The 14,558-nt window shown below is 62.3% G+C and overlaps 1 protein-coding gene across 3 annotated transcripts in view; it reads right to left on the reverse strand.

Annotated features, from left to right (window-relative positions):
• Nucleotides 1-2,524: 2,524 nt before the first annotated feature.
• SH3BP2 (SH3 domain binding protein 2) overlaps nucleotides 2,525-14,558 on the reverse strand; it is a 34,507-nt gene continuing 22,473 nt past the window's right edge. For all 3 annotated transcript variants that reach the window (XM_029949407.1, XM_029949399.1, XM_029949390.1), the window contains 12 exons: nucleotides 12,457-12,596; nucleotides 11,215-11,317; nucleotides 10,079-10,196; nucleotides 9,718-9,788; nucleotides 8,993-9,081; nucleotides 8,662-8,730; nucleotides 6,571-7,237; nucleotides 5,148-5,259; nucleotides 4,851-4,906; nucleotides 4,419-4,500; nucleotides 3,333-3,392; nucleotides 2,525-3,137 (listed from right to left, as the gene is read on the reverse strand). In XM_029949407.1, the coding sequence (XP_029805267.1) occupies nucleotides 3,000-3,137; nucleotides 3,333-3,392; nucleotides 4,419-4,500; nucleotides 4,851-4,906; nucleotides 5,148-5,259; nucleotides 6,571-7,237; nucleotides 8,662-8,730; nucleotides 8,993-9,081; nucleotides 9,718-9,788; nucleotides 10,079-10,196; nucleotides 11,215-11,317; nucleotides 12,457-12,592 (1,701 nt within the window). In that variant the 5' untranslated portion in view covers nucleotides 12,593-12,596 and the 3' untranslated portion in view covers nucleotides 2,525-2,999. The remainder of the gene's footprint in view (nucleotides 3,138-3,332; nucleotides 3,393-4,418; nucleotides 4,501-4,850; nucleotides 4,907-5,147; nucleotides 5,260-6,570; nucleotides 7,238-8,661; nucleotides 8,731-8,992; nucleotides 9,082-9,717; nucleotides 9,789-10,078; nucleotides 10,197-11,214; nucleotides 11,318-12,456; nucleotides 12,597-14,558) is intronic.

A 14,558-nucleotide genomic window follows, 5' to 3' on the forward strand; every position in this document is an offset into this window, starting at 1 on the left:
GAGGGATGGCCATTACCAACCATCTCCGAGGGTCACTGCCCCCCTAGACAGGAGCCCTCCGAGGGTCACTGCCCCCCTAGACAGGAGACCTCCCCCAGGCCCCCCCAGATCGGGCACACCAGTGCAGACACAGGAGACTAGATATGGCAATATGCCTGGTGAGGGGCTCCGTGCTGCGGGGTCATGGCCGGAGGCAGAGGCCCTCCCCTCGCTGCCCTTCTCTCAACACTCGGACCTGGTTTAAGCGCCAGCTCTACCCGTGTTCCCTGTGTGTCCTTCATGTCCTCCGGGCCTCCCTTCCCCCTGGGCCCCAAGCCACTGCCTCTTCTTCCCAGGTGCCCTGTTAGGGCCACCCATCACTACGGGAACCTCCTTGGACCAGCAGGGGGCGTCCTCACAATGCACCCCAGAATTGGGGCAGGACTAGAGCAACTCCGCACTTGCTCCAGGAGGTCTACTCTAGTCCTAAAAGCATCTCTTTGCGAGGAAAGTCTCTATTAACAGAAGGTAGAGAAGCTCACCGCGCTCTTTCTGACCGCTGTAAGAAAAGTAAACCCATGTTCAGTCCTCCGCTTGGAGAACTTCCCAAAGGGCCTGGGCCAGGAGATGGACCTGTCTCTGAACCACCATGATGCTGGACAAGACAATGAAGCCTCTCTGAGCCTCAGTTTCCCTGTCTGCAGGATGAGGAAGCAGGCTAGCCCCTGGGGCAGGTCCCAGGCCTCCTATTTATCCCCCCCAGACTGGCCCAGAGGGCCGAGCAGAGGGAGCAGGCCACTTTTGTTTCCCCCAGGGCTGGGTCAGGGCACACCCAAGAACTGTGTAGGCTCTTCACAGGACTATCAGAAGCCCCCAGGGGTGACGGGGGGGCGGGGGGGGGGGTAGCCAGGGGCTGGGGGCTGGGCTCAGAGCAGCAAAGGACAGGTCTAGTGGCAATCAGTGGCAGAGCTGGAACTTGAACCCAGGCCTCTCTGACCCTCCGTTTTCTCACCTATAAAATGGGCACATAACAGCTTCTTCTCCATCCTAACTATGTCAAGTACCCATGGGGCTCAGTGCCTGGAATAACCACCCTCCAACACTGCATGAGGAATGGAACATTCACGGCAAGTCTCAGGAGGGAGTGAATCCCCCCGGCCCCTCCTTTATGCAACCCCATCGGCCACCCCAAACACACACTCTTACCACTGAGGCCCTGGGCCCCTGGGCAGTTCAGAGAGGTGGGAGCCTGTCCTGAGTAGGCGGAGGGCCCAGGGGAAGAGGTAAAGCCAGTCCAGGCCCTGGGGTGACGGGGTGAGGACAGGCCTCATCTGTCCAAGTGGGCAGAGGACCTGTCCCCTGGCTCTGGGCCCCAGAACCCCCGACTTTCCAGCTCAGGGGTTTTCTACGTTTTGGCCACATGTCGGCCGGAAGTGCTGAGGTATCCCGCACGCTGCGGCTCACCACCTGCAGGCCGGCTCCGGGCACCGACTGCAAACGCCTCTTCTGGTCCAAGCCCCACAACGGGCTTCACAGCAAGGGAAGCCGCAGCCACAGTAGGGATGGCGTGCCTCGAGGGGCTCCCCACTCAAGGGCTGGCTCTTCCCAGGCACAGGGAGGGGCAGTGCTTATGCTGACCCCTCCCTGGCAGGCCTTAGAGCAAACAGCTACACACCCTGGGTTCCTAGAAGGCACCTCTCAGTACCCCGGGGCCGCAGCCTCTCACCTCCATAGAGGCCCCATCCTCCCCTCCCCCAGCCAGCCTCCCCACCCCCAAAACATGCCCAGGGGCACATGGAGGGAAGTCCAAAGGAGAGAATTAATCCCTGGCCTGTGGGCACAAGTGCTGTGCAGGGTTGGGATCTCACACAGGAAACTTCTTTCCCAACATAAGGTGCGGAGATCCGATGACCCTGGGTCCCTCCCTGTCAGCCCCGAGCCTAGGCCTAGGCCAAGTCTGTTTCCACACACACACAAATCCAGTCTGGATGGCCGTAGGGGGGCTGGGGGGGGCACCTGCTGGAATTCCATTGCAGGAAGCGGGGGAGGGGAGGGCTGGACTTGAGCTGGGTGTTGCCCTGGGGACTCTGGTACCTGGGAACCACCATCGCCACCCACTCAGCCTACACAGGGCTCATTCTTCCCACCCATCTGTAGCCGTCACTTCCTCCAAGAAGTCTTCCTGGAGCCCTCAGTGAGGTTCTAGCTCCCCACCCAGGCACACCCCCCTGCCCTGGCCAGTGTATGCTCAGCTGTCTCCCAGTAACCGTCAAATGACCCAGCAAATGACCCATCCGTACATGTGGGGATCTTCCAGTTCTGCAGTCCCATTGCCTGACCCCCGACCTGTGGCACTCAGCGTACAGGCTCTGAGTCCAGACTGCCTAAGGTCGGGTCCTCTTCTGTTACCAGCTCTTCCCCCAGAGCAAGTCATCAAGGGCCTCAGCCCTGGAAGGCGAGCACTCCTCAGGCGTCCACGGAAGCTGGGCTGCTGCAGCCCGCACGTGGTCACCCCCTCCTTCCAATGAAGCCCCAGCCACAGACGGAAAGGTCATCTGTGCTTTATTGTACATCAATGGCCCGTCCTGGAGCCTGTGTCTTAGCGTTCCTGGGGGTGTCGGTCCTGGGGGGCCAGCCCCTGCCCCAACCCCAAGTGCCCCAGCCCTGCCAGCTCCCAACCCAGTGCGTAGTTAGTGTGCTAGGGGGGCAGGGAGGGGTTGGGGGTGACAGAATTCTTGTCCACAAAGCCCAGGCGGGGCTTGGTCCTGGGGCCCTGGGTTCCTGGCAGGTGGGACAGGGTGGGCTGCATGGGACAGGAGAGCCCCCCAGTCCTCTGGAGACCAGAGCTGGGTCAGCCCACCCCAGCCTGCTGAGTGAGGCCTGGCCCGGCAGATTCTACCAGGCCCTGGATCAGAGCACGGCGCTCACTCCAGATCGTCCTCCCATGAGAGCCGGCTCAACAGCATGACCGCAGGGTCGCAGCCCGGCTGATGTCTCCGCCCAGCAGCAGAGGATGGGGGTCACCTGGGCCTCGTGTAGCCGTAGGGGCGCTGCAGCAGCAGGCTCTGGTGGCTGGGCAGCACGTGCGTGTGGTAGTGCTCCACCAGGCTGCCCACGCTCACAAACAGGAGCTCGCCCTCCAGGTAGAACTTAGAATCCTGGGAAGGGGAGAGAGGGGTGAGGTGGGGTGGGGTGGAATTGAGTCCTGGGAAGGGGAGGGAGGGGCAGGGTTGGGGGGGATTCCTGCAAAATGGGGTGGGCCTGCTCCCAGCTGCCCTGTGGCACGTCCGTGCATGGCCCCCATCCCCCACCGCTGCCCCACCCAGGGCCCAGGCGCCCGCCAGCCTGCCCACCTTCTCAAAGATGCGGTAGTTCCTCACTTTGTTGGAGCTTTCATCCCACACGACCAGAACCTGCAGGGGGAGAAGCAGCAAATGGTTCAGCCCCAGCCTCAGGAGATGGACTGCAGAGATGGAGGGGCCGACACAGGCCCCACGACACAGGCTGGGTCCTGTGGCCCTTATGGTGACCTAGGGAGGGGTCACTCTGCACACGGACAACAGGACTGAAATGAGTAGCCTCCTGCCCAACAGCCTCCAATGAGATTTGAGTGATAGCAGCCGGTGCCCGGCTATTCTAGGGCCATTTCTGACGTTCTTGGGAACACTGAGCGGGCTCCCGGCTGGCTCAGCTGGGAGAGCGTGTGACTCTTGATCTAGGGGTTGTGAGTTCAAGCCTTATGTTGGGGGTAGAGCTTACGGGGAGGGGAGGGGTGGGGAGGGCATAAGGAAGAAGAAGAGAAGAGAAGGGAAGAGAGAAGAGAAAAAGGAAAAGGGAAAAAAGAACAAGAGAACCGAGGCTCGGTGAGGTCACACAATTCACCCCGGAGGAGCCCACGCAGACCCTGGGTGACTCGGTCGATTAAGGGTCCAACTCTTGATTTGGCTGAGGTCATGATCATGTGGTTCATGACATGGAGCCCCACATCAGGCTCTGGGCTGACAGGGAGGAGACCGCTTGGGGTTCTCTCTCTCCCTCTCTCTCTAGCCCTTCCCTGCTCTGAGCATGTACTCCATGCCCCCCACTCCCCGCCTCAAAATAAGTAAACATCAAAAAAAAAAAAAAAAACAGAGCTCCGGGACCTCCAGCACTTCCCTCCCGTCTCCTGCCTATGCTGGGGGGCTGGGCCACTACCACTGCCAGCTCGCAGCTGGTATTCAGTGCCTGAGAGCAGATGGGGGAGGGGTTGCCGGGCAGAGACCCCAAGGACAGAACTGGTCGAGACGTGAAATAAGAGGCTGTGCAGGGAAGCGATGTAGATGGGTGCCATCAGCCCTGGCGTGGGCAGAGCCACAAGAGCCCCCACAACGCAGCAGTCCCTGGGGGGGGGGCCTTCACTCAGCAGGGTGACGGTCAGGGCACCCTCCTCGGGCACCTACCTTCCCCGACTTGGTGGAGGAGTTCCGGATGCAGTAGAGTCCATCTTGGGGCTCTCCCTGGGGGCTTGTGGCTTTGAACAGCCTACAAGAACACAGGCGACATCAGCACAGCACCCGCAGACAGCCGCTCAGGACTGGCCAGCCCCACTCCTGGGGCGGGTTTCTGTCTTCTCTCGATGCTACAGCACAGGGTCCGAGGGCAATGGGGGCCGTGAGGGCCAGCCCATGCAGGGCTTGGGGCCCTGCCCAGGGTGACTGCAGCACTGGGACTGAGCCTATGGCATCGGCGGTTTTCCTGGTTTCTGCACAGTGCGCAGGGCAACGCACCTGCACTAGCAATGGCCCAGCACCAAAGCGGGTGATGGGGGACAGAAGGCAGGGGACCTCCCATCTACAAAAACGGATTCAGAGAAAGAAGGGTTTTGTGCTGACCTTTCCACTTCGCAGGATTCCGTGGTATTGATAAAGACGGAGCTGGGCAGGGGCACCTGGAGAGAGGCCAATGGCGGTCAGGGTCTGGGTCTGAGCCAGCCCTCCCCCGACCTCCCATCCCCCAAGGGCTGCCAGCCTTGGGCCCAGATCTGGGGCTGTGCACACGCTCATGCTCCCGGCAACTCCAGCGCCCTAGAGGCTCGTCACTGGAGGTGGCCAGGGAGGGGCCACCCCAGCCTGCAGCCCACCCATGGCTGCCTGCCCAGTGCCAGGACCCGGGGCTCCCCACTGCCTCACCTTCTCGTAGTCATCGTCAGAGCCCTCTGCACCCGTGTCCTCAGGCTTTGAGGGTCGTCGGGGCTTCTCAAAGGAGAAGCTCCGGAAACTCTGCCCATCAGGAGGTGACCGCCTGGGAGGGAAGCAAGCAGAGGAAGTAACATCACTCTCACACCCCTGCACACGGCCCCCATGCACTCGGGGCTGTGACCAGAGACCTCTGAGACAGGCCTGTGTTGGCCACAACACAGGAGCAGATGGGTGGCCAGAACTGCCTGCTGGCCGCCAATGCCACTGGCAAGAGGGTGAACTCAGGTGTTGGGGATCACACCACAGACAAGTACTCTGGGCACTGGGGGAAAAGGACCTGGGCTGGGGGTCTTACCTCAGCTCTGCAGCTAACTAGCTTGTGACCTTGGCTAAGTCATGCCCCTCCCAAAGCCACAGAGAGTAGATCCATGTGAATGGATGGAGTCCATGGACACATCCCACATGCGGGGCCAGGTGGTCCCAAGCCTCTACAGTTTCAGGGAGGATTAACGGAGGCAACACGGGGCTGGGCTGCTGGGTTGTGGACGGCCGGCCTGGCACACACATCCCTGTAGCACTTGGCAAACTGACCCGGCCTGCACCGTCATGGCTGCTCGTGACACAGAACCATCATGTGGCAAGAGGGTCCTCCCAGGCTCCCTATCACGGGCAGCAGAGCTAACAGTCCTAGGGAGGAGAGAGCCAAGGCCAAAGGCGCTCCAGGAGCACAGGGCCAGCCGCCCACTCAAGGCTCTCCTCTTGGCCCCCAGAGCCTTCACTGTTTGGGGCCCTGGAAATCTCTGGCCACAGGCTTGGGTATGAATGACACTGCAGGGGCAGGGACCCCGGTCCCCTGACACAGCCCAGCAATAAAGAAGAAAGTGTTTCAAGCAGACCTCCGGGTAAGTCACCAACATATTCCACATTCTGGCAAGTTCCCAATCAGGGAGACCACAAAGGCAGCCCTGGTGGCTCAAGAGCCCCAGGGAGGGCTGGAAGGCCAGCTGTGGACCAGAGGGCCTTTGCAGGCGCTCTGGCCCCAGAGGCTCACCGCCCCAGCTCCCACCCTCCCGTCTATCCCAGGCCGGGCAGCCCTGCAGCCCTCTCCCTTAACCCGTGCAGGGTCCTCGGATAACCCAGCACAGACTATGGGAGGCCGGTTTCCCCAAAGACCCTCCTTGCCCACTGCTCCAGGCCCACCACCCAGTAGGCGGGACACCCCTCCAGGGCGAGGTGGGTCAGGTGCTGCTCTGCCCAACCAGGCTGGGGCTGTCCAGGAGCCTTCCCATTCCTGTACTGGGGCTGCTGGGGATCCGTCATGGACAGTGCAAAAGTCGAGGAGGTGAGGGCACCGGCAGGAGAACCCATCAGGTTGGGGAGGGGCCGCAGGGGCACAAGTGCCAAGTGAACTCACTGGAGGTGGGGGAGGGGTGGCTTCTCTGGCCTGGGCAGGATGGCGGGCCGGGCGGTGGCCTGGATGGTGGCTTCGGACACGGGCAGCTTCAGCATAGGGGGCCTGGGGGCCACAGAGGGGACAAAGAGTCCAGGCCTGGCCGCCTCCCTTGGGGGGGCCTCTTCAGCCATCTTCAAGAGCTTGGGCTTGTTGGCTGGCACCGGTGGAGGTTCAGGCGTGGGTGGCCCCCGAGGGGACAGATGGAAGGACTTGAGCTTGTCACAGTTCCTGGAGGTGGCAGTGGTCATGATGGCAGAGCCGGAGGCAGGGCCAGCCCCATGGCTGGGGACCTGGGGCTCTGGGCTGGGGCTGGGGCTCTCTCGGAAGCAAGGGGATTTCCGGAGGCTGGGCACGGTTGGCAGGCTGCCCAGTGGGGGGTCACTCATCCTCCGGGAGGCGGGGGGCACTCTAAGGCCAGGCTCAGGCTGCCTCGGGCCCAGCAGGTCCCTCCTGGAGTCCTCAGGGGCCGGGCCAGCATCGGGGAGGCCACGCTTCGGGGGCGGGGGTGGCAGCAGAGGGCTCGGGCCCTTGGAGGCAAAGGAGTGGGCACGAGGCACATTGGAGAAGGCTGGCTTCCTGGGCGTGGGCACAGGAGGCGGAGGGTAGGCCGGTGGGTGGGTCAAAGTGTCTGCAGAGAAACGAGACCCAGTCAGTGAGCAAGGGTGGCCGGCTGGAGGCCACCACCACCAGCCGCACCGCCCGGCCTGCCTCACCTGCCCCCCGGAAGCAGTCCCCACAGAGGCCTAGATATCCTATCTGGAAGTGGAGGGAGAGAGGAGGCAAGGCAGACTCCTGGGACCTGACCTCAGGAGGCTCTAACTCCCACCAAGGGAGGTGAGAAGGACGGACAGGAGCGGGTGGGAAGGCAGAGGCTGTGTTTGCACGCGCTTCAACACACATTGTGGGTGTCGGGGTGCAGGTCTGGGGCTTGGAGGCGAGGCGCAGGACGGAGATGCCAGAGTCAACAGGCTCTCTGTGACTGGCTGTCCTGGCGGCCTCAGACTGGTGGGAGAGGAGCGAGCCAGGCTTGAGTCCAGGGGTAGCCGGGGTTGTGCTGATGGGCATCAGGGGGGTGGGGGGGGGCCGGTACAGGGCTGAGTGAGGCAGGAGGGGCCTGGAGCACAGGGTACCTGGTGCCGAGCAAGGCGGCTGAGGAGCAGGGGAACGGCACCAGGCCGGGTACAGCTCCACTCACAGGCACTGAGGGCTGCATCTGGGAATGGGGAGGTGGCCGAAACCCTAATAAGACAGGTTTTGGGGACAGGGAGGGAGCGCCTGCCTGCAGGGGGCACTCGGAAGAGAGCGTGCTGACAGGTCTGCAAGAGCACCGGCCCTGAAGGTACACAAGTAGGGGTAAGGCCCCGCGTGCTCACCTCCAGCCACAGGTGGCCGCTGTTCAGGGGCGGGGCAGAGGGACGTGGGATGGAGCTGTGGGCTCCGTGCTGGGAGGGGAGCTGGCCGGGAGGCCCTGGTAGTGGCCGCAGAGGGAGGGGCTGGTAGGAGGGAAGGGGCTGGACCTGCTTCACTTGAGAGGGACTCGGGGTCGAGGTGGGCAGAGGACAAGGTCATTGGAGGAGAGGAGGCAGAGACACAGGGAGGCCAGGGGCTGAGGGTTTGTCCCAAATCCCCAGAACAGTGGAAAGGATAGTGAGTGATGGGCACAGCCCTCTCCCGCTGGCCCTACGCTTTGCTGTAGCGCATACGTGTGAATGCCTGGTACACTGAATGGTCTCTCTTACCGGGGACAGTGGGTGGGAGTGAGCCGATAAGCGACAGGCCCCCCGCCCCGCCCACTGCTCCGTGTCCCTCCTTTCCTGCTCAGCCCCCAGGACCACCCCCAGCCCAGCATCACAAGTGTGGGTCCCCCCAGCTCACTTACGTGTAAGTCCCCTCCCCCTCCACCCCAGGCTAACTGTGGAGGCTGCAGGGTCAGGTGAGCAGAACCAGCCAGAGCGTACACGACAGGGAAACTGAGGCTACGCGGAGCAGCATTCCAGCCCTGCTCCAGGTCCCAGGCCTGTGAGCGCCCCAGGCTCACAGGCGCCCACCTACCTTCAGGCTCCATGGGCTCAGGGGAGTCAGGCTCCATGTATGAGTCGTCCTCGTCCTCATGCTCATAGTCTGTGAGGCAGACAGAAGGTCAGACTGAGGGCGGCCCAGGCCCCGCTGCACCCAGGCTGGGGGGGAGGCAGGTGCCCTCAGAACACTGGCAGCCAAGAGCCAGAGAGGCACAGGGCAAGGACCAGGAGGGCCCAGTGTGAACCTGGGACCCAGGCTGCCTGGGGAAGACAGACAGAGAGATCAGGGACAGCCAGACACGTCTCCCTTCCTTGGCAGCAGCCAGACGTGGAGGGGGTGCAGGGGCTGCAGGGACAGGCCTCACCTTCATTGTCCGTGGGGTACGGAGAGAGGCTGATGTCCACAGGCCGCTCAATTGCACCGTAGAAGCTGTCTGTGTCCGAGCTGGAGTCACTGAAGCATGGGGGGTGGGGGTGGTGAGCAGGTGCAGGGGGGAGTCCTCTGCACCCACACATGTGGATACGTACGCACAGAGGCACACCCAGATGTGGACATGTGCACAAACGCCACACACGCGCGCGCCCCGAAAGAGGGACCTACAGATAATCGCGCAGTAAGAAAGGAGATGGGGGGTGCCTGGGGGGCTCCATCGACTGACTGTCCAACTTCAGCTCAGGTCATGATCTCACAGTTCTAGAGTTCGAGCCCTGCGTCGGGCTCTGTACTGACAGCTCAGAGCCTGGAGCTGCTTCGGATTCTGTGTCTCCCTCTCTCTCTCTGCCCCTCCGCCAATGAGCACTGGGGGAATGCGAAGCCAAGCTCTGAGCTACCACCAGTGCTGGGCCTCCGGGGGGTGGTGGGAGGGCAGATAAAAATCACACTCAGCCCCCAAACAGAAACCATGATGGGTGTGAGTGTACACACACACACACACACACACACACAGAGCCTGGCTAGCACCTTCAGAAAACTTGTCAAGAAGGGGATTCTGGGCCAGGCCTCTGGCGGCTGGAAGGCAGGCACACATGTGGAACCCAGTGGCCCCAGCGACACCCTGCCCACGCTCCCCGCCCAGCCCCCCGGGCTCACCTGGCGTCTGGGGGCAGCTCCTTCTTCTCGTGAAAGTGGCCGATCTCCCTGCGCAGCAAGGCCATCCAGCCCTGCAGGTGAGTCGGGGCTGTGGTGGGCACGGTGCCGCCCGGTCGGGGCCCCTCCCGTCCCCCGCCTGCCCTCACTGCCCTGGCCAGCAGCCTTCCTGGGGCTCCAGCCTCGCCTCAGCCCGTTCAGGGCTCTTCCCAACACCACTTCCAAGAGGGTGATGATGGCACCAGGCGACAGGCGCAAGGAGGGGGACGGAGGGAGAGCGCCCACCAGGCACCTTGTCCCCTTCACGTCCCCTCCAGGCTGGAGGGTGGCCCCGCCAGCTCCCTGCCCCAGGAGGCAGCCTCACCTTGCGCTCGTCCTCAGAGGAGGCGGAGAAGAACCACGTGCGGTGCTTCTTGCTGACGTGCACAATCTTGAAGGGGAAGACGTTGTTGGAGGTCGTCTCCTCAGCTGCCCGCATCACCCTGAGGGCACAGGGCCAGCGGTCAGCACCTGGGCAGCACGGCCTGGGCCAGGCCTCGGCACCCGGCACCCAGCACCCAGCACGCCCCCAAGGACACACACATGTTTCTGGAGTCAGGGAGGCATCCTGGGAGCAGCAGGTGGGGCTCCAAACCAAGGACACGTCACCCACGCTGCCTACCAGTGCCACTTTACTCTGATGCCACCTGCCCACCTTGGCCCCACCGGGGCCCCTGCCTGCCTGTTGGGGGCCCTAACATGTCAGCCTCCGCCCCACTCCTGCTGCCAAGGGGGAGCCCACAAGGCCAAGCACCTGGGGCAGGTGAGCTCATCTGCACCATGCCTTGGGGTCAGGGTGCACACCCACTGGGCTGAGCGTGTGTGTTTGGGAAAAGGAAACATCTCATCATGAATCGCAAGGCCCCCAGGCTCCTCCCCTCCTTAGCAGGGCCCAGGCCCGCCGGGAGGCCCGGCACTGAGCTCCTGGCCAGGGTACAGGCCAAAGCCTTGAGTCACCTTCGGTGCCACCAACACCATGGGGCCTTTGGGTCCTCAGAAGCAGGGAGGTGGGAAGCAGTCTAATGCTGCAGGGTGCAGGGCCCATGGGATGACACCAGACCCAGAGCCCAAGGGTCACTGCTCATCCCCGCTCTGCAGGTCCCCAATGCCCTAGCATGGTCCCAGCTGGAGCTACTGGGCTCTCACTTGCCAGCATTCCCATCTAGAAGGCTCCGGTGGAGTGCCCACTTGTCCATTAGCAGGGAAGCACTCACTGGATGGACTCAGCTCTGGGGCATGTGTAAAGCAAGGAGCTGGCCCTGGCCCGGGAGGCCCCGAAGCCAGGGAGGCCTGAGGGAGACTGTGAGGCCACACAGAGGCCGAGAGGCAGTGGAGGAGGCTGGACACGATCCAGAGGGGTGTGGTGTGAGCCTCTCAGGAGAGCTAGAACTTTCCCTGGGCGGGACCCTGGGATAGGCCTGGCCAGGGCTGGGCTGGGGCCGGCGGGCAGCGGGCACGTACCGGTTATAGCCGTTGAGCGAGAAGGCGCCCTGCGGGGAGGCAGATGTGCTGCTCTTGAAGTAGTAGACACACCGCTTGTGGATGATGACAAAGCGCAGGGGCCCTGAGGGCAGTGTGGCGAAAGCAGAGGATGAGCACTCTAGGAGCCAGACCTCCTGCCTTCGAACCCCACTAGATGGCAGGGCAGGGAGCTGGGCTAGCACGCTGCCCCTCCCAAGGAGTCTAAGCATAAACAAACCACCGGCATGCTGACCAGTCCCAGAGCGCCATGGCGGGCATGGCCATCCCCAGGGCCAGGGCAGACCTTGAACAGAGAGGCTGGCTCAAGGAAGGGCAAAGCAAGGGCCACCCTAGGAAGGAAGGCAGAGCAAGGACAAAGAAGCCCAAAGAGTTTGTCAACAAGAGCCACTGGGGTGGAGCCGAACACCAGGCTAGACAGTTACACTGAGAACCCCCCACTCCACTGTCCTATCCCAAGGCAGTCCCTCCAAAGCCTGGGGACAGATCAGTTACGGCCCCTTGTTGGAGGCTCCCTGCCCAAAGAGCAGAGCAGACCAACTTGAGTCACACAGAACCCGACAGCCCAGCCTGGGTACCTCCATAAGGCAGCACAGCGCCTGGGAGTCTGGGGCAGAGGGCGCTGCCGGAACAAAGGCATGAGGACCTCATGCCTGGGCAGAGGGACAGCCAAGGTCCTGATGCTCTTTGGCCTTCAATGTCTTAATGACTGGCATCTCCCAGACCCGGGGGCTCCCACCCTCTCCCAAAATGCTGTCTGAGGGACCACAGCTTTGGCCTCACGCAGCTTTGAAGGTCCAGCACCCAGCTGGGTCTTGGCAGGCAGGTTCACTGAGGGCTGAGTGGCCAACCAACTCACTGAACACCCAGTGGATAATGCAAGGCCAGACCTACCAGGCCACCGAGGGCCCCCAGGCCCTGGCTGCAGGCTGAGGCTGCCCCGGACCGATGGTCAGCACTGCGCACCAAATGCTCGTCCTATCTCTATTTTGCAGTAGCACCTCAGATCCTCCACAGTCCTGGTAAATGGGGAGGCTGACCTCAGGCACCCCAGGGGATGCCGGCCACCATGGAGGGAAGGAAAACTCTGGGCCCTCACCAGGGAAGGAGGCAGAGGCTCAGAGACAGGTCACTTCCCACGGACGTCCACCAGGGCAGCAGGGCTAAGGCTCAGCCCTGTCCCCACACCCTCCCGTCACGCTCCCAACCCCCCAGACAACTCACATCTGAGCAACTGCAGCTGGGTGCCGCCCTTCTTGTGTAGGTAGCCAGCCTTGGCCACGCCCCCGGGCATGGTTAGCAAGTTCTGGGCACCAATGGCCTTCATGGGGGCCGGCCAGTGCATCTCCTCGGCCGCCATGAAGCTGCAAAAAATGGAGAAGGAGACAGTCTCAGCCAGGGCTGGGGACAGACAGTGGCACAGCTGGGAGCATGCAGTGGGGACCCTGCCAACGTGCTGGAGACAGCATGAAGGCTTGAGACAGCAAGGGGTAAGGAAACCTCCGAAAGCCTCAGGCTTCCAGGTGGGACCCCAGGGAGGGAAAGGGCCACCTAGTCCATCTGGATGACCCCTGGTCCATCCGGCCACACACCTGAGCCCCAAGGACTCTGAGAACGGAGAGTGTCCCTTCACTGTCACTGGTTAATTCAGCACACACCTACTGAATTCAAGGCCCCACGGAAGTGCGAGTATCACCGTGAATGAATTCAAAAAAACCACTGGTCCAGGGGCGCCCGGGTAGCTCACTCGATTAAGCATCCAACTCTGTTTTGGCTCAGGTTATGATTTCATTTTTCATGAGTTCAAGCCCCGTGTTGGGCTCTGTGCTGACAGCACCAAGCCTGCCTGGGATTCTCTCTCTCTACCTCTCTCTCTGCCCCTCCCCTGCTCCTGCTCTCTCTCTCTCAAAACAAATAAACGTTGAAGAAAGGAAGGAAGGGAGGAAGGGAGGAAGGGAGGAAGGAAAAGGAAAGGAAGGAAAAAAAGAAAGAAGAAAGAAAGGAAGGAAGGAAGAAGCAAAGAAAGAGAAAGGAAGAAAGAAAAGAAAACACTGGCTTGCATAAGTCAGGCCTTGGGCCATAAGCACCCCAAATCTGAGTACTACATGAACCTACTATGGGGACCGCCAGGGACGGTTTCCAGGAGATGAGTAGGGCCATAGCCTAATGAAGTTAAAGAGGTACGGGGGCTGGGGCCAAGCCCTGGGCTCCCTCTCCACCATCTCTGACCCTTTAGCAGGGAAGGAGAGAGGGGCATGGCTCCCAAATGTCCCACCCTCCACTCCTGCCTTCAGCCAGCTTCAGTCCATCCCTTCCTAAAGGCCCTGAGACCAAGAAGCAGGAAAGCAGGTCATCAAGAGTCCCCAGTCCCCATCCTTAGGCCTCAGTTGCCAGAACCGTAGAATGGAAGGACAGAGTGGACACAGCCTAGCACACAGCGCGCCCTTATCGGCAGTGGCTGTGATGACGGACTGCCCGGAGGGTTTGCTGACATCGTCCTGTCTCCCCATCAGCTGGGACATCACTCAGGCAGGGGCCACGCAGCACACGGCCACCAGGGGCAGGCTGACCACCTCAAGGTTAACTCAGGCCCATAGGACCTCACATTCCAAGCACAACCATTGGCCCTCGCCCTTGTCCAGCCTCTTGTTCACCAGAGCTATTCTCCCTGAGACATGCCAGGCTCTGGCCTCTGACCACTATCCCTTCTCACAGGGAGAACTCCTATCCATCCTTCAAGACCCAGGTTCTGAGTCCCGGCTTCTGCAAGGCACCTCAATGCCCATTCATATACTGGGCGCCCCGCCGCTGGCCCTCTGGACAAAATCCCCACCCTGTACTGTTTTGCCTGTACCTCCCCCCACTGAACCTGGTCCCTCCTGGGGCCGCAGTGGAGCTGGACTGAACTGGGTGTGTGGTCAGCGTCCCACGGAGTCACTAGAGTTAGCCCCACAGGCGCCGACCACTGGGACTCCTGCCCTACAGCTCCCCCCCCCGCCCCCCCCACACAAAGAAAACCACTCTGCTGCTGGCAAACCAGCACCTCCACCAACTGTTCACTTCCTCCAGGCACCGGGCTGAGCCCCTGCCACTGCCCGCCTCGCTCAAGCTGCCCCCCTCCGGTCTCGTCCGCACAAAACCCACCCCTCCGGCCCGAGTCCCGCCAACGGGGAGGCTGGAACAAAGGCACAGCCCGGGCTCCCGCGCCCCGGCCGGAGCCCCGCGCCCCACCCGGCCGGCCCACGCCCGCCTTTGTCCCCGCAGGAAGCGCGGCTCGCTACTCACGGCGTCCACGCTGCCGCCCGCCTCCCCTGCGCGCAGCGACA

This window comes from Suricata suricatta, chromosome 1, assembly GCF_006229205.1.
Source record: "Suricata suricatta isolate VVHF042 chromosome 1, meerkat_22Aug2017_6uvM2_HiC, whole genome shotgun sequence".
Taxonomy (NCBI): domain Eukaryota; kingdom Metazoa; phylum Chordata; class Mammalia; order Carnivora; family Herpestidae; genus Suricata; species Suricata suricatta.